The sequence below is a fragment of the Antechinus flavipes genome, chromosome 5 (genome assembly GCF_016432865.1).
Source record: "Antechinus flavipes isolate AdamAnt ecotype Samford, QLD, Australia chromosome 5, AdamAnt_v2, whole genome shotgun sequence".
NCBI classification, from domain to species: domain Eukaryota; kingdom Metazoa; phylum Chordata; class Mammalia; order Dasyuromorphia; family Dasyuridae; genus Antechinus; species Antechinus flavipes.
Window position 1 is genome coordinate 18,349,408 of NC_067402.1, and position 24,087 is coordinate 18,373,494.

The 24,087-nt window shown below is 45.9% G+C and overlaps 1 protein-coding gene across 2 annotated transcripts in view; it reads left to right on the top strand.

Moving 5' to 3' along the window:
* The window catches only part of CHN2 (chimerin 2), a 263,201-nt gene that overhangs the window by 220,198 nt on the left and 18,916 nt on the right, over positions 1-24,087 (top strand). Inside the window, exons 7-8 of one of the 2 annotated variants that reach the window (XM_052001780.1) lie at positions 15,701-15,751; positions 18,169-18,246. In XM_052001780.1, the coding sequence (XP_051857740.1) occupies positions 15,701-15,751; positions 18,169-18,246 (129 nt within the window). The remainder of the gene's footprint in view (positions 1-15,700; positions 15,752-18,168; positions 18,247-24,087) is intronic. The other variant, XM_052001782.1, reaches the window with a different exon arrangement.

Sequence of the window (24,087 nt, forward strand, 5' to 3'; positions counted from 1 at the left end):
ACCCAGGTGCTCCCTGGTCTGTCACAGTCAGCCGGACACCTGAAAAGACCTGGTAAATACGATGGGGAAGAGCAGCCGTCACGAGCTGGCTCTCCTCTCTGGCTCTCTCCTCTGAAGCCCCAGCTCTGCCGCACAGGACTTGGAGCAATATTCCTGCACCTCCCCGGGCTCGAGTTTCCAAATCTGCCCGATACGGGTTAGATCCCATGGGCCTGACGCTGCTTCCAGCCCCAGAGCTGTAATCTCAGATCCTCCAGGGCCTGGCTGAGTAGCACAAGTGGCTGGCCTGGCAGCTCTGTGCTCACAAGACACGGCTGTCAGTCTGTCTGGGGAGAGCTCCTGGTGTCACTGGATTTCATGGCAGGCCTCCCCAGCATCTCCTCAAAGGGCTTCTGCTGTTTGAATTGTGTCACTGAAAGCAGGAAAGAATGGCCCCTTGTTCTCCCTCGGGGGGTTGGGGCCTGATGGCGTATCCTGTGGTGTTCTCTTCCCAAACCAGCCCTCCTGCCAGGAACTCTGGCCCTTGGGGGTAGAATCCCCTTCTGATGCTTCCGAAAGGCCTGTGACCTCACATTTTTGAGCTCGTTTGTCTCCAGGTTTCTTGCCCAGGGACTCCAGAAATGGGGAAAAGAGGTCTTCTATCAACTGACGTGAGATTGGGTTCTGCGTTCCTTCCTCATGGATTCAGAACCACAGACTAGCTCTTTTTACTGCCTTCCCTCACACTTCCATCCCCACTTCTCTGCTTTCCTCTGTTTCTCTTTGCTCACTGAAAAAAGCACAGTAGGATAGAGTCCAAGGTCCCAGCGGACCGAGCGCAACACTTCTCCAGGCTCCCTTCACCCAGAAAAGCTGATTTTTTTCAGATGAGCCAACATGGTATCCCTAAGAGATCAACAAAGGGTAACCCATTTCTTGTAATCCCGAGAAGTATCCGGCCAGTGGAGCCCTGCTGGCCTTGAGTCCTTGTGGGCCCTGCAGTCCAGAGGGGCCAGGCTATAGTCAGATTTTGCTTCCTGTAAGGGGACTCCTTAGGTATCACATCACATACGATGACACAGGGTAGAAGAAAGAGTCCTGGACTTAGATGCAAAGATCTGGCTCTAACTTATCTCTGCTGTGGGACTTTGAACAGGTCACTCCCTGAAACCTCAGTTTCTATTCCTGGGCACTGGAGGCTTTGAAAAAGTGACCTCTAAAAGCCTACAAGCCTAATGAGACCTCCCCTCTTCCCAGTACCCAAAAGTATGAGCCTGAACTTCTAGTAACCAGGGAAAAGATTTCCGGAGCTAAAATCTTGTCTGAAAGAAATTGTTTTCAACAATCTGCGTCCTTCCCTTCAAGCTGATTGCTTCTTTTTCTTTCTGTTGCTGGACCCACCATTTACTCTTGCACACGGGCTAAAAGTCGCATATCATCTGCCCTTCTTCCCATCTCTTTGTTCCCAACTGCCCATCAGTTGCCAAGTCTTGCAGTAACCCTCCTTTCTGTTCTAGCCCTTCCTTAAAACTTGCCTGGACTCCTGCAAGAGCCTGAAGCAGTCTTCCTGCCGCCTCTTCCCTCCTCATTCGGACCCTGCCCAACAGGTCTTCCTTATGTACATTTTCTCATATAAAACTGATTCTGGGTTTCCCACCAATGTGGTTCCCAATCCTCAGTTCTGCAAGTCAGGGCTCTTTACGTTGCCAGCCTTAGCTCCTACCACTTGCTTCCATAATAATGACAGCCACCATTTATATAACACCTGGAGGTTTACAAAGCCCTAGACATGTATTATTTCATTGAGCCCTCACAATAACCCTAAGGGGTAGGTATTCTTATCTCATTTTACTGATGAGGACACTGAGGTAGATGGAGATTAAATGACTCATAAGTGACTCATCCATCAGATATTATGCATGTAGTGAGTGTCTGAAGCAGGATTTGAATTCAGATCCATCTGTCTCCAATGTGTAAGCTCTGTTACCTCACTTACCTGTCCCCACCTCCACCAAGCTGCCCGAAAGCTGTACAACATCAGACAGAATTCCCCATCATGCATTGTACACATCTTTGTCCTCATTCCCCAGTGCTTTTCTCACCGTTCTTTATGCATGGAAACATTTTTGAGAATATTTTCCTCTCTCCTTCACCTTCTCAGCCATCTCTGATTTTCACAAGTCTGTCACAACTCTCAGCAAGTCACCTCTGATCCTTTCAATTACAACAGCAAAAAACTTCCTTTCTTCTACTGTCACATAATACTTTATGCTTTTATTATGCGATATCACACAATATTTTATTATACTTTTATCCTGTTCTGTTTTACCCAATCGTTTCTGGGGACTTGTGGTTTTTTATTGCATATTTATATGTTCCATCCCCTTTTCTAGATTATAATCTCCATGAAGGCAGTGGCCATGTCATTACTATTTTTGTGCTGTTCTTTATATATAATGAGTGACTAATTAATAAATATTTAATTAATTAATTCTCCCTCTTATGTATTCCCTGACTCTCAAGATCACCTGGGTTCTCAGAAAAGTCATGTTTCAATGGAAAAAAAAATGAAATTGATAATTGGCTAAGTTCAGAGCCCCAACCCTGGCCTCAGTTGCTCTCTGCTGCCTCATCTATGAAAACAGGAAATGGGATTAAATGGCCACAGAAGCCCTAAATCTAGCCAATGATGAAATCATTGCATCTCCCCAGGTCTCAGTTTCCTCATCTGTAAAATGAGAGGACTATACTAAACAACCTTAAGGTCTCTTGCAGTCCTAGAGTTGTGAAATATTGACCAAGATCCCATGATTTCAACAGCATAATTTTGCTTCTCATTTTACCAGGATGTCCTCAATCAAATTAAGGCAAATAAGCTTTTATTAAGCGCTTGCTGTTTGCCAGGCACTGTGCTAAAAGCCGAAGGTACAAAGATAAGCAAAAAAGAATGGAGTCCTTGCTTTCATGGAGCTTTCCTTCTAAGGAGAGAAGACAAGGAACAAAAGGAAGTAGGAAAGGGAGGGAGGGGAGGATAAGGGGGAGAGATGCCCAAAAATTCAAAAGGGATCTGGGAGGGGAGCAGAAGTAGAACTGTGGCCAGCCTGGACACTATCCTGGAAGGAGCTGACCAATCAGGGGACACAGAGAGCAAACAAAGCCACACTTGTGCCTCCAGGATGATCCCAAAGCCGGCGCCACCACACACCCTTTGGGGGGGGCTGAAGAGTTTCCAGGATTTCTTAACCTGATCGTCCGAAGCAAGTGGCTGAGTCTATTTTTAAGTTCTAGTGGGTCAGAGAAGTCGTCCTTTTTTTCAACAATTGTAAATTTAGCCGGTCATTTTGCCGAGCTCAAATGTCAACATTTTTCCATAAGACTAGACATTGCTTTAAAAAAAAAAAATCCACATGCCTAATTATGATAATAAAAGCTACTATTTCTCTAGGGCTTTAGGGCCGGGGAGGCATTTTTATATAGAACAGTTCATTGGAGCCCCACAAACTTTCCTGTGAGGGAATCGTTGCAGGAATCAGGACTGTCTGTTTTTGAGATGAAGAATCTGAGGGTCAGGGAGCTTAGAGAACTTGCCTGGGCTCACAGTGGGAGGATTCAGCAAAACTAAACTTGATCTGAAACTGGATTTTCAACTGAGGACCCCCTGAGAGAATGGTGCCGGGGGAGGATTGCCCAGAAGCTGGGCTGACCCTCGAAAATCGAGGCACATAAAAAAGCAAAGAGCAGCAGAGAAGCTCCCGATGCCCAATCCAGCACAATTCCTCATTTTAAAAACAGACATGTAATGGGTGTGCATCACACAAGTCCTGGAACATACTATGAACATATGGAGTTCGATCAGCATTTTAGCTTGAAACCTTTGGGTTCCAGATGTCCCCCATCTAGCAATGATCAATTAATCATTTGTCTATCTCATTGTCTGTCTATCTTTCTATCCATCTATCTGTCTAATTTTGCTTTCCCTCAATTAAAACAAATTTTTTTTTTAATTTTGGATTTAAACTTCTATTCCTTTCTCTCTTCTCCATCTTCCCTGACATGGTAGGCAATCTGATCCAGGTTATGTGTTAAATCATACAATTAGTCTCAGCAGGCCTTTATTAAGCAACTATTCTGTGCTGGGCACCGAGGATACTCAGAGGAAAAGTGAAGCCATGATTCTTCTCAAGGACTTACATTCTCATTAGGAATATGATGGATGTCAGTATATGACCTGTGGCATTTCTGTAGCTCCCAAATTTAGCATCTCACAAGCAAACTCAACTCTAGGAGCATTGATTAAGTGCCTGCTGTGTGCATAGGATGTGCTAAGCTGGGACACAGATACAAAGAGACAACTCCCTCTGCCTGATGAGTGGGATTTGACTTGGATCCACGTTAGTTGATGAAAGATTATTCGAAGAGAAAGAACCACAGCTGGGAGGGGGAGGCTGGGGGAAGGAGGACCAGAGAAGGCTTTCCAAGGAAAGGAGCTGAGTGGAACTCACCTCGAAGGAAGGTTGGGATTCTTAGAGGGGAAGAGGAAGCCCAAGTGGGGGGAGAAAACCCACTCCCTCTGGAGTGCCAGAGCTCTCCCTCTAGCCTTAGCCCTGGCTCTAGCTGCCCGACCTTGGCTCGATCGCAGCCTCTCTGGGTCTCATTATCCTCTCTAACGTGAAGGGGTTGGGCGAGACGGCCCCCAGTTCCTCTCCAATCCCAGCGGTCCGTGATCTTGTGAAGGCGCTGCTGGAGGAACCCTCGGGGAAGCCAATCTGGCCCAAGAGAGGAGTTTGTCGGGAGGAATAAGATGGAATAATTCTGGGAGTGGAGGTTGGAGCCAGACTGTGGAGGGATTTAGTGTCAGGCTGAGGAGGCTGAGCCTAATCTTAGACACAACAAAGGGACTGCTGGGGATTTCTGACCGAGGAGTTCTGAGTCTGGCTGGACTTAGCCCAGCTGTTCCTGGAGAATAGACGGGCTCCCTCCTGCCGGAGCTGTCCTGGAAGGCTGTGCCGCCATGTCTGCCAGGGATGGAGCGCCTCTGGCACACAGCCGCGGGGATGCCGGCTTGTTCCCGCGAGAAAAGGCATCACAGAAGGTTTAGTGAGAGAAAGGCGACGTTACCCAGCCCCGAGGTTCACAGGATTCCCCCGCACAGGTGTGCGGTCAGGACTCTGCGCTGTGTCCGTCCTGAAAGGCTCAGCCTGCCCACAGAGAGTTCATCCCTACAGCGCCGGGTCTGGGGATGAACTAACTCTGCTCGCCCTTCACCTCCCCAAGGTGGCCCAAGGAGGGGAGTCAGGGTCTGGACGGGGAGAGGAAGAGGCCTCGTGATGTCCCTATCGTGGCTTCGGAGACCTTAGCAGCCGTTTTCAGGAAAATGGCCAGTTTTCTTTCCTTGTTTCAACTTGGTATCTCTTCTTAGCGCAGATATTCCAACAGGTCTATGACCTTATTAATGTGGGGACCGCGGCCTCTCCCTCCCTGCCCATCCTGTGCGGCTCTCGCTGTATCCACGCCTAAGCTCACCAGCCAGCACTACTCCCCAGGATCCCTACGCAGTGTCTCTCACTCACCTTCGTCCTTATTTTCTTTTCAGTGATGGTTCCTTTATCCAATATTTCCTTTGTGATTCCTGTTGGTAAAGTAATTCCCATCCATCCCTTCCGTCACTCCGACTGACACTCATTTTTAATAATGCATAAATCACAGTACACCATGACCATAGCATTAAAGAGATCAGCCTTTGTTATGGACACTGAAATTAAAATGATACTTCACTGAGGGAACATGAATGCTCGAATTAAATGGTTCTCATCTTAAACACCATATTAAAGAAAAACAAATCAGCCCCCTTTGGGCCGGGCACGTATGCCAGAAACACTCGGCCAGGAACATACGCAGAGCGAACATCTTGGGAGTCTGTGTCCAGAGTGAGTGCTGGGGCCCAGTAACTCGGGCCCCTCCACTACAGAGCTGCGGGCATCATGGACTTATCCTATGGCATCATTCGATACGATGTTATAAGGCTGCTCCTCTCCAGCTACTTGCTGGGCATTTTCTCTCTGCTGGGTCCATTTTTTCCTGGACATATCAGCCCTGTGTTCTGTGAAGTTCTTTAGAGATTCCAAGGAGGTAAAGACATTGGAGGAAGAGTGGGAGAGAGTGATGGAGAAAGTGAATGAGGATTTCCATTCTGACCAGGATGTGTCCATCTTCAGCATCCATAGCTCCTTGGAGAACACCCTAAGGGGTGTTTTATTCTGCACTCTTACAGTTACATTGTCAGTGCTGGGTATCACCATCAATAAGAAACCACTGGAGTATTGTAGAAAGAATGTAAGGTTTTTTTTTTTTTAACAGAATTTTATTTTTCCAAATTCATGCAAAGAGAATTTTCAATATCCACCTTTGCAAAATCTCGTGTTCCAAATTCTCTTCCTCTCTCCCCCAAGACAAGTGATCTGATATAGGTTAAAAATGTGCAATGTTTTTCTAAACATATTTCCATATTTGTCATGCTGCAGAAGAAAAATCAGATCAAAAGGGGAAAAAAAACATGAGAAATAAAAAAGCCAACAAACAAAAATGGGAAAATACTAAGCTTTGATTCACATTCAGTCTCTGTAGTTCTCTCTCTGGAGGCAGATGGCACTTTCCATCACAAGTCTATTGGAATTGCCTTGGGTCACCTCATTGAAGAGCAGAGGATTTAGTGTCAGGGGACTTAAATTCACCTCATTGAAGAGCAGAGGATTTAGTATCAGGGGACTTAAATTTAAATTTAGGAGTAACCTCAGTCAAGATAATCAATTTTCTTTTATCAAGGTAATTAATTCCATTTTCTCATCTGTAATCGACAAGGTTGGACTAAATGACTTTTATGTTCCCTTTGATCTAAATCAATGGTCCTTCGAACTATGACTTTACCCTACTTGCCTCAGTTCCCTCATCTGTAAAATGAGCTGAAGAAGGAAATGGCCGAATCACTCCAGGATCTTTGCCAAGAAAACCCAGAATGGGGTCAGGGGAGTCAGACGTGACTACGAATGACTGAACAGCAAGACGCCTCTTTCCGCTTTTCTTCAGTTCTTCAAAGATGTCTGCTGGGTTCTTGGCTCTCACCTCCAAGGTACGACTACAAAGACTCTCCTCGACAAGGAACCAGGCAGGCAACTCCTTTCATTCGTGGCTAAGGCAATGAGTGCGGCTAACAGAAGCCAGGCAGACGGCTTCCAAACTCAGATTATTTGTCCTTTTAATTACCTCTGCCCGTTATTGATTCGGATGCCACAGTCCCAGACAATTATTGGACACACGGTTAGAAAATCACAACTGCTGTTTAACCCCTAACGTGGGCTTCCATTTGGGAGATTCTACCCACCCGCAGGAGGGAAAAACACAGAAGCAACGTGCATCCTAAACCTTTGGAGCCCATCTTGAGCCTAGTCTCACTTTATTGACATGCCCAGAATAAAAATGTAAGTGCTTCAGACAAGGTTACTGTCCCATCCTCCTGGTGTATCTGCTCCCTTCTGTTATTAGTCAATAATAACCACAAAAAAGCCCTGCTTTTGTCCCAAATTCTGGCCAGCATAAAGCTTCTGTCTCCTGTTACAAGTAAAGCACCTTACACATGTTAAAGCTTAGTGTAAATTCAAGTATTATCATTATTATTATTGCCCAAACAAAAGTCTTTTACTTTAACATCTTCATGTCTCTTAACTTAGGGAAGGAATCTATGGAGCCATTTAACATCATAACTGCTATTTTAAAATGCAGTTGTCATTTTGGGGTCCCTTGGAAGAGGCTTTAGCTTCTCTCCATAGAGACTGTAAAAGGCACATGATTAAGCCCATGCCTTATTAACAGCATCTATATTGAGCTGGGGCCCCTTTCCCCTAAGATTGCCGGACAGCTGAGAGTTCTTGGTCCACATTCTAAGCCAGGGAAGTCTGCCCTGCAGATACCAGAGAGGACTCAGACTATTGAGCTTCCCGTTGTTGCTACATCAGTCAGGACAAAAATATGCTGTTTAAGATTGATTCGAAGACCTCGGACAGAAGAAGAAAAGAACATGGTGTCTGATTCATCTGGGAGCAGAATGTGGGCTCTTCTGGGAAGCTCTCTTTGAAAAAAATCTTTTATTTCCTGGGCCTTTTATTTGTGTGCATTTCTTGGTGGGCAAGAGGGAGTGCTTGGCAGCTCGGAGAATGCTGCTGTAGCTCAGAGGAATTCCTCCCCGTGGGTGGAGGTGTACCCACACCCCGGGACTATTCTGGACGCCATGAGATGGAGGGGGTGGTCATCACCCCCCCTCCGCTGGGGCTGGATTTCTGAACTCTTTGCCCTTGCGTGTCAGAGGGATAACTCGTCGGCCGTGTAGCCGTGTCACAGAGCTGGGGAAGTAACCATCCCTGCTGCCTTCTGCCCTGCTCGAGTCATGTGGAAAGGATCCCATTATGTCCTGGGCATCCTCACTCAGTTTGGGACAACCTCAGTTTAGGAAGGACGGTGTTAAGTTCAAGAACATTCAGAGGAGAGTGACCAGAAGGATCTCAAGTTTATGCCATGGGTGAGGATCAATTGGAGATCCTGGGAATGTTTGGTCTTGAGTTGAGAGAAAGAGGGCGAGGTGGAGGGAATGAGAATCTTTTTTATACTTTTGGAGGCCTGGAAATAAGTTAAGTCAAACGAGCATTTATTAAGTTCCTATGGTGTACCAGGCACTGTACTAAACTGAGATTCAAAGAAAGGAAAAAGACCAATCTGTACTTTCAAAGAGCTTATAGTCTAGCATTGATTGGGAGAGAGAATATAAAATAAACAAAGTGTAAAAAAGGTATAGACAGGATAAATTAGAGAAAATCAACAGATCAGGCTATCAGGAAAGTCTTTTTCCTTTGCTGAAGCAACTGGGGTTAAGTGACTTGCCCAGAGTCACACAGCTAGGAAGTGTTAAGTGTCTGATTTGAACTCAGGTCCTCCTGGCTTCAGGGCTGGGGCTCTATCCACTGCACCACCCAGCTGTCCAGGAAAGTCTTCTTATAGATAAGATTTTAGTTGGGACTTGAGGGAAACCAGAATCAAATCAAACCAGAATCAGAAATCAAAACCAATAGGCATTTATTAAATGCCTACTACATGTGTGCTAAGCCCAAGATGGCGATAAGGAAGGAAAAAGAGAATTCCAGACATGGGGACTGGCCAGTGAAAATGCTGGGATGGGGAAATAAAACAAAATGAGGTTAGGTTTTTGTTATTATTCGGTTGCTTTCAGCTGTTCTGCCTTTCTTCGACCCCATTTGGGCTTCACTTGCCAGACAAGGAAACTGAGGCAAACAGGATGAAGTGACTTGTCCAGAGTCACACAACTAGGAAGTATTTGGGGCTGGATTTGAATTTGGGAAGAGGAGTGCTTCCGGCTCCAAGCCTGTGCCCCCGAGATCTGCCCAGACGAACCCTGAAGTTGCTTCTCCCAAACTATGGTTTTAGGGCTTGGAGTCTCCCAACGGCTTCCTCTTGTCAATGCTGCATTTGCTGCTCAGCAGTGACCTTGGGCTGCAGTGCCCTTAGAGTTCAAGAAGCGTCCACGAGAGAGAAAGCTGAAACTTGCGGTCACCTCGGTCGTCCCCCTTCGTTGCTGTAACTAGAATCTGTCCAAAAGTCAACGTGACTGCATTCTGCAAACTTAGTTGGGCTCTGATTGCCCTGCCTTTGTAAGCCATAGAGATGCTGTTGGTTATTATCTTAACCTGCATTTCTTTCTTTTTTTTTTTTTAATAGCTTTTTATTTACAAGTTATATGCATGGGTAATTTTATAGCATTGACCATTGCCAAACTTTTTGTTCCAATTTTTCCCCTCCTTCCCCCCACCCCCTCCCCTAGATGGCAGGATGACCAGTAGATGTTAAATATATTAAAGTATAAATTAGATACCCAATAAATATACATGATCAAACCGTTATTTTGCTGCACAAAAAGAATTGGATTCTGAAATGTTGTACAATTAGCCTGTGAAGGAAATCCAAAATGCAGGCGGGCAAAAATAGAGGGATTGAGAATTCTATGTAATGGTTCTTAATCATCTCCCAGAGTTCCTTTGCTGGGTGTAGCTGGTTCAGTTCATTACTGCTCCATTGGAATTGATTTAGTTCATCTCATTGCTGAAGATGGCCAGGCCCATCAGAATTGGTCATCATACAGTATTGTTGTTGAAGTACATAATAATCTTCTGTCCCTGCTCGCTTCACTCAGCATCAGTTCATGTAAGTCTCTCCAGGCCTTTCTGAAATCATCCTGCTGGTCATTTCTTACAGAACAATAATATTTCATAACATTCATATACCACAATTTACCCAGCCATTCTCCAATGGATGGGCATGCATTCAGTTTCCAGTTTGTGGCCACTACAAACAGGGCTGCCACAAACATTTTGGCACATACAGGTCCCTTTCCCTTCTTTAGTATCTCTTTGGGATATAAGCCCAGTAGTAACACTGCTGGGTCAAAGGGTATGCACAGTTTGATAACTTTTTGAGCATAATTCCAAATCGCTCTCCAGAATGGCTGGATTATTCACAATTCCACCAACAATGTATCAGTGTCCCTGTTTTCCCACATCCCCTCCAACATTCCGCATTATCTTTCCCTGTCATTCTAGCCAATCTGACAGGTGTGTAGTGGGATCTCAGAGTTGTCTTCATTTGCATTTCTCTGATTGATAATGACTTGGAGCATCTTTTCATATGGCTAGAAATAGTTTCAATTTCTTCGTCTGAGAATTGTCTGTTCATATCCTTTGACCATTTATCAATTGGAGAATGGCTTGATTTCTTATAAATTAGAGTCAATTCTCTATATATTTTGGAAATGAGGCCTTTATCAGAACCTTTGACTGTAAAAATATTTTCCCAGTTTATTGCTTCCCTTCTAATCTTGTCTGCATTAGTTTTGTTTGTACAAAAACTTTTCAGTTTGAAATGATCAAATTTTTCTATTTTGTGATCAGTAATGATCTCTAGTTCTTCTCTGGTCATAAATTCCTTCCTCTTCCACAGTTAACCTGCATTTCTAATATAACTCAAACCATCTTCTGGGCTTTGAGGACCCCCCCAAACAAGTCTGTCCTCCCCACAGCTCCCCACTGCACATTGTTGAGCTGCCCAAGATATGGGCCCAAGGAGTAGCTTTAAACCCGGCAGCATTAAAGCCAATGGGAAGCTAGATTTCCTCTTAACTAGCCCGGGTGCTGACAGAGTGTCTATCGCACTACAATTGGACGTCCACACCTTGGGGGGCTTCCTCCCGTGTTGGGTTCCTTCCCCGGGGTAGGATGTCAGGCGGTCTCAAGTGCATGAGACATGGTTAGCCGCCGTCCCCACAGCAGACGAGTTATCACCCTGACATGCAAGGACGAAGAGTTCAGAATTCCAGTCCCCAATTCAACAAGCACCTACTATGTAGAAGTACCTACTATGTGCCAGACTAGGTACTAGGGTTACAATGTCAAAGACAGATCAGTTCCCGCCCTTAAGGAACTCACATTTTATTGTAGGGAAAACTACAGGACTCACACAGCCCAAGTGAAACTGTACAAAGAAAAGAAAATAGTCATTTTGGAGGGGACCCGGTGAAATCTCACTGACTAAAGGGCTCAGAAATGCATCCTAGGTTGGTGGCAGTTTTAAAATTGTATTTAAAAACCTGAATCCTAATGGGATAACAGCTTGTAAAGGCAGAGAAGAGGGGCGGTCAGGATTCCGGAGAAGCCCCTCGGAAGCCCGCCGCCCTCCTCCTGCCAGACAGAGCAGGGACTCAAGGTTCAGAGGAGACACATTTGGGGCACAGCCAGGATGCGAATTTCGCTTACTTGATTCTGCGTATTTGCTAGGAGTTTGGTTTCTCTTTTTTCCAGTTTTGGGGAGAAGTGGGAGTAAGAGGAATACATGTTTGTCATTGAAGTTTTAGAAAAATTGAAACCAGAAAGTGGGTTGCAGCTTTTGGGCAAGGCATCGGGCAGCTTGGCCAACAGCTCCATCAAATGGGTTCTCAGAAGCCTTTCAATTGGCTGCGATCTGCCACATCTCTTGAAGTGGAAACAGCTGCAGCCTCAAGCTGGGCTGACAGCGGTTGAGCTTTTCAGACAAATCAGCCTCAGTAGCATCCCTCTGTCTGTTTCCCAGCAGGAAGCCTTGGTAAAGCCCACCGCCCGCCCCCTGCCTTACGTGAATGTGGCCGATATCAAAGGGTTGCCAGGGGAGAGATGGGAAATAAGTCCCAGAGGACTCCTTGAGGTCCCTTTTCTCCCGGCCTTGTATTGAGAGTGGCCATCTGTCCCCAGGAGGACAATTCTCCCTGCAATTGGGTGGGCTGTGACATCTCTGACAAAGGCCCCTCTGCTCTGGATCAGCTTGGAAGCAAACTAGGGGATTCAAGGAGCTCGGAGAAAGAGCTGGCTCACCATGAGGATCTCTAACATCAGAGGAAATTGAATCAAATTGGGAGCAGACAGCACTGGTCTAGAAACAGCTCTTCACTGACCTTGGGAGTTGGCAGTTTCGGTGCATTGGTGCTCCTTTCTGCTAAAGTGACAGAGTGGAACGAGGGCTGGGATTTGGATCCAAAAACCTTGATTCAAATCCTGCTCCAGCTATTTCTTGCAGGACCCTAGATTTCTCTGGGCCTGTTCTCCCCCACTTAAAGTGAAGGAGTTGGGATCTATGGTCTCTTGGCTTCCAGTCAGCTCTAAATCTAGGATCCTGTGACTTTTGAGGCAGCCTGAGTTTGAGTTGCATCCAACACTCCTGGTGTTTGTTTAATCTCTCTGTGACTCAGTTTCCCCATCTGTAAATGAGAGGGTTGGCTCTGGTGGCTTCTGAGGTCTCTCCCAGCTCCAGAGCTATGAGGCTGTTTCCCAAACCAGGGCCTTGCTCACCCCTGTCTCACCCCCCAGCTGCATCCCCCGACACCCCTCCCAGCTGCCTGTGCTGATGCTTGGCCCTGCAGGGCTGCTCCTCTTGGCCCTCAAGACCTCTCCATTTACTGGCTGACTCACATCCTAACATCCAAGCAGAAAAAGCCTGCTGACTTCAGTCAATCAGAGCTCATTATCACAGCCCCGGCTAATTAAAGTTTATTTTGTAAACAGTTCATTTCAGAAATGCCCTGACATGCATTTTTCTGTAAAGAATTTGTGCTGCTCTGTTTTTCCTCTGCATTTTTTCCCTCTGACATCTGATATCCTAAAAAATTCCCAGAACTCTGCTGGCAAACAGACCCTGGGCTCTTGGTTTTGGGGGCTCCCTGGGTGCCAAATGTGGCAAAATGGGGGCAAAGGGTCCTTTAATTCTCCTTCAGTGTTTGTGAAAATTGACACTGCCTGAATTCATATGTGATTTTAGGAACTGGGAGTGGGGAACATCCCTCTTCTATTAAAAAGAGGTAAGAAAGGGGGATGTACAGATTCACCTTTCAACCTAAGAAAGGATAAATAAGACACCCCAAATTTAGGGAGTGCAGATAGTGCCCTTAACATATAGTGAGGGAAGGAGGAGATAGTCCCTAGCTTCTTGAGCAAAGTTTGGGGTGATTAAATTATTTTAATAATTCGAAACATGGAATAGTGGATAGTGTCTGGACTTGAGAGAAGTAGCTCTGATTCACAAACTGCTTCTGTCACTCAATTTAATTTTTTAATTAATTTGTTTAATTTCATGGCTCTGTCTCCTCTATAAATGCCTTTAGAAACTGTGGCAGAGGTTTGTTGTGAGCTTCAGATGAGATCATGTAGGGAAAGATCTTTGGAAACTTTAAGAGATTATAGGCAAAGCAAGTATTTTTCTTCTTTTTGAGTGACTTTATTTTCTGCTGATGCTGGTCTCTTGTCCTTTCCCAGCAGGGCAGGTTTGAGGTCTTTCTGATCACCCTTTAAAGCTGGAAATAATGTCCGAAGGCCTGCCCTGCCATCCTTCCCTTTTGCAAAAAAGGAAGCTGAGACGTTGAGGGACTTGATGGAGATCATCCTGGTAGTGATCCTGGTAGCAAAGGAACCTTCTGTCTGATGGGCCTGGGAAAGCTTCTTGGAAGGAGAAAGGGATCTGAACTGGATCTGAAATGTTGGGAAGAGTTCTACTGGGTAGAGAGGTCAGGAAGTGAATGGAGGAGACCAAGGTTCAGAGGCACCAAAGCCTGAGACATGTTTTGGGAATCGAGAAAGCCAGCTCAGAAACAAGAGTAAAAGTAATGTGAACTACAGAGAAGCCCGATTATTAGTAGCTTTGACAGCCAGGCTGAGCCCTTTGGTCTTTATTCAGCAGGAAATAACATTGTGCCACACTTCTCTTTTATTATCCTGACTCAGTTTCCCTAATTATCCTGACTCGGTTTCCTTAAATTGTCCTGCCTCGGTTTCTAATTGTTCTGCTCAATCCTGTAAAACCTCCCCTCCTTCTTAATCATCAGAATATTTGTTAAGGATAAAAGATCTTATGTTTTAGAATATCAGAATGCCTCTCCCCATCCCAAGCTATCAGAATGTCAGATACCGTTTCATCAAGATGCCTCCCCCCATTATGTCATCCCCATCTCTGGTGGCTAGCCCCACCCTGTCAGAGTCCTGTTCCCACTCTCAGCACCCTGACTCCACCCCTGCCTCAGTCTACCCCCTGAGTCTGAGCCATGGATCCATTGGTCCCACTAAATCTCTCCCTTTTAAATAAATTATTTAAATATTCTCTAATCTCTGTCGTGCCTCAGTTTCTCCAGCATTACAATAGGGAATCATCAAAGGCTTTTGAGCAGAGGATCGATGTGATGCTATCTATCATCTCTCCATCCATTTCTATATCTATCCTTCTCTCTTCATCTATTCATCGATCATCTCTCTCTCCATCCAGCCCCCCCAGCTATTTATCTCTCTTCTGTGTCAGGGTTCTTAGCTTTGTCTGTGTGTCCGGGATCCTTTTTTTATCAGTCCCATAAAGCTGATGGGACCTTCTCAGAATCATGCTTTCAATAGATCAAATAAATGATGTCAAGCTTAAATTTCAAGTGTTTATCTCTGACTTTGTAGTTGAGTTGATCCCTGTTCTGAAGTCGGATGACCCACTTAGTTTCCCATGTCTTTTCTGCTCTGTCACATTGACATTGAACTTGGAGGTTTTCAAAGTCCTTTTATCTCATTTGATCCTCACAACTCTGGAGGAGGAAGTGCCTTTATTCTCATGTGACAGACAAGGAACACGGGGCCAAGAGAGGCGAGATTTGCACCCCACTCCTTCTGACTGTGAGGGCGGAGCCTCAGCCAGTGCTGCGCCCAGCAGCCTCCAGACCAAGGAAGGGGCTTGGAATATTCTATTACAAGACGGATATTGAACAGTCTTTCAGCCAGTGCCTGTGTTATTTGGGCCCCCAGTCCCATTCCATTACTCCCCAGGGCATTTTCATTTACAAGGAGATGTTTCAATCATTTTCACCTCCATTTTTAAAGTGGCTTTGGGGTGAATTGAAAAGAATATCAGACTGGAAAAACGCAGTCAACACCATGCAGATTCATCAGCCCCAGGAGACTCCGAGGAGCTAGTCCCGGTGCTGTGGTGGGGCCGGGACCCATCGGGAGATGTGATTTGGCCCTAGCCCTAAATAGCTGATCATGGTGTAGAATCATAGCACTGAGACTTGGGGATGATCTTAGATATCAGGTAATCGAACCCACTTCTTTTACAGAAGGAACACGGGCCGCGAAGACTTGCCTTGCCCAGGATCCCACAGCTAATTGTAAGTGACAGAAGGAGGCAGCTCCTATGTTCCCAAGAGGCCCGGGGCTTCCTTTGCTTACTTAGCGATGGGCTGACTGGGAAGCCTAAAGGCTGATGGACGAGCAATGGTAAAATCCTTCTTGAATAACAACCGCTGCGTTTAGATGGCATTAAGTTTGCAACGTGCTTTATTCATTTGCTCTTCTCTTAGCCTCCCCAAACAATCCGGGAAGGTGGGAACTGATGATCTTCCAAATATCCCTATTTTTTCTTGAGCCTCAAATGAAGCGATTTACTTGTTACCCAAAGAGAGTGTCAAGAGTACGGATTTCCAATCCGGGTCTTCCGACTCCCGAGTCCAGCCGGCCCCTCTCCGTTGTAGCAGTTAGTTAGGATACAATGTGTCACAGAAAGGATACAATGTGTCACAGAAATTAGGAATCACACCGGTGGGGAAAGGCGGAGGGATTCCAAGTTGCTTTTTTCCCAGTGATGAGATCCCGAGGCCCTGCCCCAGTCAGTCGGTAGATGAAATTGCTCAGCCCGGTCAATTTCAGTAACTGTCATCCACCATCTGGCCCTGCTGGACTTTCAAATTCAACAGGCTGAGTGTGTTATGGCTTTTATGGAGAGGGCCAAATTCAATCAGGAAACAGAGAGTTAATGATCGTGCAAGTGACCCCTGCCCCTGAGGTCCGGGATTTGGGGTAGAAAAGGAGGGCGCTCGGAAATCCACAGCCAGTCTTGGGTTCACGAAAGCGGAACCAGAACATCCGAGAGTTGGAAGGGACTTCCCAGACCATCCAGTCCAATAAGGCCGGACAACACTCTTTTAAGCGGAGGGATTGATTAGTTAGGGAGGGATTGATTAGTTAGGGAGGACTCCGCAGATAAGTGGGAGTCTTTGGCCTGGGAGTGTGGAGTAAGGGGAAGATCAAGGAGGGTCCAGGTAATACTCATCATTACCTGAGTGCTTGCTTAGGACCTTAGCGTGGAAATGGAGAAAAGAAATCTACAAGCTAAAATTTCCCGAGAGAATTATGAGGAGTAAAAAGCGAGCCAGAGCTGGGTCTGCCTTCCCTCTGGGAATCTCTCCTCTGCTCTGTGTGTGCTGTGTCTGTACATAACTGTCTGCATGTTCTAGCCCCTTCAAAGCTCCCGGGGCCAGGCTTTTGCTGCCATGGTTTGCCCAGCGCCTAACGCTTAGGGAAAGCCTTTAATAAATGCTTGTTGGCTGACATCATCCTCAAGAACCAACGTATGCTATAGATGAGCCCCGAGCTTGGGACGCTGGCTTATAGATTGCACTTGGAAATAGAAAAGGCACCAAGAGATTTCATTTTGGAGTAGACACCGGCCTCTGAGCTGTTTACTCTGGGGGGGAGGAGGGGAAGAAGGGGAGGGAGTAAGAGGACATCCCAGTGTGTTTGGAAGCCGGAAAACCCAAAGTTTTCTAACTTTCCTCAAGTCTCGGGGAATCTTAAAAGCAGATCGCCCTTGAGGAATACCTGTCCCCACCCCCATCCACCTCTGCCCCCAAAGTTCTTTTAGTGCATTTAAGAAAAGACAACCGGGCGCTAGAGGATGCTGGGAAACTCCAACCTATGTTCCAGATTAAAGGATCCTCCAGGTTCCAAAGGTTTTCATCCGTTGGAGTTGAGGTCCCTAGCCGGGATAATTGGATGTAGCCTCGGTCTCTGAGGAGCTGAGCCAGTTGTGTGTGTGCCTGTGTCCAAAGCGGGCGAGGGGTAGGAGGAGAAGGGGCGCTGGGAACAAACAGGAGTCGTTGAGCTTGGCTGGGGTGGGGTGGGGGGCAGAATCGTGTGGTTTGCCTGTAGAGTTCTGCAGTGACTCTGGGGGAGTGTGTGCCCCCAGGTCCCATCCCCACCCCCACTCCCCTCGGGCTAGCTCAGCACATTCTGGCGCCTTATTGTTTTAGGCACCGGCGGCCTTAAGAAGCAGCCCCGGGGGAGTTGCAGTATTCAGCTGCCGGAGCTGAGGGCTCCCCATCTCCCCTCCCATCCCCTCCCCTTCTCTCCCCTCCCCCGGCTGAGAGGGAGGGCCTCCCAACCCATCACATCCCTAGCCCGGCGCGGCGCAGCTGGGGCCAGTCACATGCCCCGGGGCTCTCCCGGCGAAGGAGCCGCCCTCCCGCAGCTGCCGGCCCTCTGCTGGGTAGCGGACATGCGGCGCAGCTGGCCCGACGGGCCGGCCCTCCGGGGCTCCCGGGATGCTCGCAGACTGCTGGGCGATGGCGGCTCCGGGCTCCCTCAGGAGCTGTGGCCCGAGGCCGAGGCCGCGTGCCCGCTGGCCCGCCGCAGAACCACGCCGGGCCGGAAGCAGTGGCAGGAGCTGCTGGCCATGGCCTTGGCGGGCCAGGTGGGGGTCAAGGGCGTCTGGCTGGGGCCCCCGCTCAGTCTCTTTGCCTATTCGCAGATTTCCAGCCTGGTCCGGAGAGCCGCCTTAACGCAGAACGACAACCACTGCAACTACGAGAAGACGCACAACTTCAAGGTAAGGGAGCCGATTTTTGAGGGGTTTGGGGGGACAGTGGGGGGGCGGAAGGAGGGAGGGAGCCCGCGGGGAGCATCGGATGGGCTTTTCCTCTTGATCTTACAGGGCTTGTTTGCGAAAGGAAACGATCCATTTCACAGACCCAGCCTGCGTTCGGAAGTAGAGGAGCTGGGTTCTAGTTTCCTTTGTCATTTTGTGACTGTCACTTTCCTCAGATTTCTCCGTGTGCGTGTGTGTGTTCACAGGCCCAGTCTGTGTTCGGAACTAGAGGAACTGGGTTCTTCTACTGTCACTTTGTCACTTTGTCACCTGGGCCAGTCACTTTCCTAAGAGTTCTCCCTCAGGGTGTGTGTGTGTGTGTGTCTGATACCTGTTTTCTGTCAGGAAAGAAATTTCAAAATGCCCTCTAAATGTTTGAATCTAATGGAGACATCATCGTCACTAGCATCACAACCAGCTCTTTACAAATGTTATCACAGCCACCCTGTAAGAGAGGCCCTGTCATATTGCTGTTTTACATATGAGGAAACTGAGGCTGTGAGGACTGGTTAAGTGGCTTGCCCAGGGTCACATAACTAGTCAGTGTCCAAAGGAGGAGTTGAACTGCAGCCCAGTCTCTAAGGGCAGGTGAGAGTTTGCATTTGGAGGACAATGGATCACCGGATCTGGCTCTCAATGTTCTCATTTGTAAGACAAAGGGGTCGGTGACCTCTAAAACCTCCTCCTGCTCTTGTTCTTTGTAGAAGATGAAACCCATTGGTAGAGGCTGCAGGAGACAGTCAGCTGTGGAGGTGAAGGTTCAGAGACCTGACTGTGATCTCTGAACTTGTCAGTGTTCCAGGAAACTCTCTGAGATTGTTTACAAGAGAGTTATCCATTGCTTTGGTGAAGGAAATCTCTACACTGGAACTTCCCCAGACCAATGAGATCATAGGATTGGATTAACAGAAGTCCTTTGTCTTTTTTTATGCGGGTCTGTTTTGAGAAAGTAAAATGTGAGGGATCTGTTACATTTTAAGATCCCTATAAAAAACCTAGAGGGCTTTCCAAAGGGAGAGGAGATGGGACGTGGGAGATGATGGCTATAAATCCTGTAAGGGCCTTCCTCTGGCCTGAAGGTCAGCATCTTCTCTGAGCCCTTAGCTGAGAAGCAGGCCTTCCTATGTCTGAGACTGGCTCTGGTCACTCTACCGCACTGTTTCGTGTCTTCCAAAGAGGGAAAATTAAAAATGACTGTTGCAAGTGACATGAAAATACTCACCTGATATTCTAGGTTTGGCCAAAGCAGCCTCTGGTTGTGATGGGCTTCCTTTCTGAACCTAGGCAACTGTAAGACCGCATGAATGACCAGAGGGCAGACTGTGTGTCATTGAGGCCCTGGAAGACTTTAAAATCCTATTCCGTACAGAGAACCACTGGGCAGCTAGTTGGTCAGATGGCGGGAATAGGGAGAAGGCCCAGAATATTTAAAATCAGAGACGAGGGAAATCATTGTCACCACATTTTTAGATGTGACATTTAGAAAAGCTGAATGTGATCCTGTTGTCCTTCCAGCTAATGACCGAGGATACTTAGAAAGTGTTGGGCTCTGCAGGTGGAGGATATGAGTTCGAATCTCAGCTTTCCTCCCACCTTATTGGCTGTGAGACTGTTTAATCTTGTTTGATCCTCATATAGGAAGAAGGTCCTAATATCCCCAATATACAGATGAGGAAATACTTACCCAAAAAGGCTGGAAGTCACATTATGACAGAAACAGGTTTCAAATCTAGGTCTTTCTTGACCTCAGGCCCTCTGCTTTCCCAAGTCAACCAGTTTTACTTGAACTCGGTTCAAATGAAATGAGCGAGTTGAGCTTGATCCCTAAATTTCTTCCCAATCTTAAATCTAGGATCTCTTAAGGACAGGTTCAAATCTGAGTTCAAATCTCACTTCAGACACTTCCTAACTGTGTGATCCTAAGCAAGTCATTTTATCCCATATCCCCAATTTCCTGGTGTATAAAATGATCTGGAGAGGGAAATGGCAAACCACTCCAGTCTCTTTGCCAAGAAAATCCCAAATGGGGCCTCGAGACTGTCAGACACGAATGAAGTGACTAAAAGAGAATTCCTTCCCGGAAAGGTTGGACTGGCTCTGGGGGATGTTCTTGCCAAGTTTCCTCGTTTAGGATGTTGTGGGTAAAAGGGAATCCATGATCTCCAAGCAGCAGAGTTTAGAAACTGGAAGAAATGGAGATTAGAACAGGAAAGAAAGAGAGCAGAGAATGGTTCCCTCATCTCTCCTCCTGCCTTGGGGTTGATGAAACAAGCCACTGTCTGAATGACAAAACCCCTTGTCAGAAATGACAAGGGAAATTGTTTCACTCTGTTGACCATACATCATCCTCTGGAGCCACATGAGCCTGTCCATCCATGTGTGGCTCCTACTGGTCCAAGTCCAGTGAATGGACAGCATGACCAGCACTGGCTACTAGGATTATCCTATGCTTCTAAGAGATAATCAACAGTAGCATTAAGAATGGGACCCCTTTCTGGCCCAATTGTGCCTGCTTGGAGTTTCTTCACTCTGTATGCCTCAGTTTCTTCATCTGTAAAATGAGTTGCTCAAGGAAATGGCAAAACCACTGAAATATCTCTGCCAAGAAAACCTCAAATGGGATCATGGAGAGTTGGACTGAATTGAACGACAGCAATAAGTCACTTCCCAAAGTTCTTAGAAGCTCTGTTAGGATCCTTTTTTTTTTTTTTTTTTTTTCTCTCCCTTACAATCAGAGACAGGTTAAATTCTTGGAATAAAGAGTCTACATGTATGATCATGGACACATTTATTTCCCTAGGATCTCAGTAGTTGATCCTTTTCAGCTTCAAATCGAAGCTCTTTCCCCCCTCCCCATTTTCCCTAACATTTCTATTTTTGTTCCTATTAAATCTTAGCCTTTTAAAGGAAAAGACAAATTTTCTTGTGCATATGACAGAAAATACCATTTTAATAGGGGTCTCATGACTGGGAGGCTGGATCTTCTTTGACTCATGCATTCTTTTCCTTTCCTCCTCAAAATTCCTCTGGCTTTCAAATGCACTTGGAAATATGCCCTCCCATTCTCCGTGCCTACACAGAATAGCTACTGTGCTCTGGATCTTACTTAGCTTTTGTTTAACAAATCCACTCACTGCTGTGGGTGGATCCTTTGGAAAACTAACTCTAATCTTTTAAAAAATTTTAGGCTCTGGGAATCATGATGAATTTTAAGGCTTTTTAAAAAACCCAAAAGCTAGCTGGATCCTCCTGAAGATAATTTTTTTAAATGTTCCTTTTCACGCTTGATCTGCTATTATTTGTATATGAGAACCTCTTTTGACAGGATAATTAGGAGAATATTGACTCAGCTTGATTTTTTTTTTTAAGTTGATAAAAGAGACAAACTGGAGTATTTTCTGTAAGATGCAGCCACACCATAATAGGTATAGGAGAGAGCTGATCCTGGCTCAAGGGTGGTGTCTCAGGCCATTGTCCATGAGAAGGCATGTTTGTCGGGGTCTATTCTGAGTAATTCCCATTCCCCCCACCCCCAACCCCAATCAGCCCTCTGCTGCAAACCACAGACTAGCTTTAATTTGGAAACACTGCTTATTTTTGGATAAACATTCCAAAAAGCACATCCTACTATAAATAGAAGAGAGACTTTTCTGTAAGAAACCCCCTGACCTGGAAGAAAGAACAGAACACTCATCAAAGGGGTCTCTGATATTTCTCTGGGTTTGGGGTCACAGATCTTGAGTGTGTATTTTCAAAAGATATATTTTAATCCTCGCAGACTCTATTCAGAGAGGCATCCTCGAGGAAGCATCGAAGCTGGAGTCGGGATAACTTGAATTCAAATCCAGTCCCAGACATTTACTATGTAAAGTTGTCTAAATCACTTAAAGTTTCCAGACCTCAGACCTCTTAAAGATCTGCTTCCTAAGGCATGGATGAGTTGTGATCAGAGCACAGATCCTTAGTGTATTGAAATAGATTCAATTGAATTCAATTGGTGCTTAACTAAGGTTAAAATGAACACCCCTAATCAGGGGGATCTTCCATTCTATTTGAGGGTAAGCTTGGACACAGAACTAGAGAGCTAGAAGAGAGCTGGGCTTCCACCAAGGTCAAATGACATCCCCAAAGGAATCCCCACCATCACACCCCTAGTCTCCCCTTAAAGTGTTCTGAGGCAAGACATGTCACCTTTGAACCACTCTAGTGGTCTGGAAAAGGTAACTGGGGACACTGTTGTGAACAGAGCTGCTTCTAGAGACAGGAGGATTCATCTTCATGAGTTCAAATATAGACTAAGCTATGTGACCCTGGACAAGCCAATTAACCCTGATTCCTCAGTTTCCTCATCTATAAATTAAGCTGGAGCAAGAAATGGCCAACCACTCCAGTATCTTTGCCCTGAAAATCCAACTTTCTATGACCCCCAAATAGGCTCTTGGAAAGTTGGATGTGACAAAATGACTGAACAACAAAATTGTCTGAAAGATCTTTATGACATTCAACCCAAACAGGTCCCTTTGCAGTTTCCTAGTCTGCTTTTTGGGACCAAAAGAACAAATCTAATCCCTCTTCTGCAGGGCAGTCCTTTGGTCATTTGAGCACAGCCCCTCCCAAGTATTCTCATTTCCGGGCTAAATGTGTTCTATTCTCAACGGTCCCTCATAAATCATGGACTCGGGATCCTTCACAGAGAAGGTGGTCCTTCTCTTAAACACTTTTCAACCATTGTTTAAAGAATGGAAGATACCATTCCAGATAAGGGCAGAGCAGCGTGGAGTTATCACTTTGTTCCTGCAAGCTGTGGAAATGACCAACCCAAAATGACCTTAGTTTTTTATAATTGTTTGAGCAACCACTGCTAACTCATTGAGTTTGCAATCCACTAAAACCTTCAGATCTTTTTCAGAATAATTGATAACTAAGCATATTTTCCCCTACATCTAGTATTTGTGAAGGTGATTTTTTTTTCCCAAGAGTAAGATAAATGTGACCCATTTATCCCTACTGCATTTCAGCTTACGAGATTCAGCTCAGTGGTTCTAACTCCATCATCTGTAAATGATGCATTGTGAGCATTGATAAAAATTTTAACACAGGCCCAACACCTGATCTCTGGGGGACTCCATTAGAGACCTCACAGAACACTAAGAAATTAATAACTATGAATAACTACTCTTTGAAGCTAGCCAACCAACCAGCTCTGAATTCATCTGATTATTTTAAGCACTAATCTTAAAGCCTCCATTTTTCCCACAAGAATAGATCATATACTTGATTCAAAGCTTTGTTAAAATCTAGGCAAACCTCATAGCATTCTTACCTCCATTACTGTAGTAATCCTATCTAGGAAGGAAATGAAGGTTAGTCTGGCACGACCTGTGCTTGATGAAGCCCTGCTGGTTCTTGGCAACGATGGCTTCCCTTTCTAGACATTCACCAGCCATCTCCTTAATGATTGTGCTATAACTTCCCAGGAATCAAAGCCAAGTTTATTGGCTTATAATTTACAGGCTCTGTTCTTTCCTCCTTTTGAGAAAATCTTGATCTGTTCCCAATTCCAATCTTGTGGCGCTTTTCCCGTTTTCCATATCCTATTAGCCATTATTTTTGTTTTATTTTCCAGGTCGTTTTCAAAGATCATTGTCCTTGGCAGAGAAAACAGACAAATGAAAAATGGAGAATTGAGCATCTTTGCCTTTTCTCTTTAGTTAATTATTATCTCCCTCAAGCAAAAGCCCTTCTGTGATCTTCCTTCTTCTCCTACTAAAGCTTAGAAGGAACTTTTGTGTTGGATTTAAC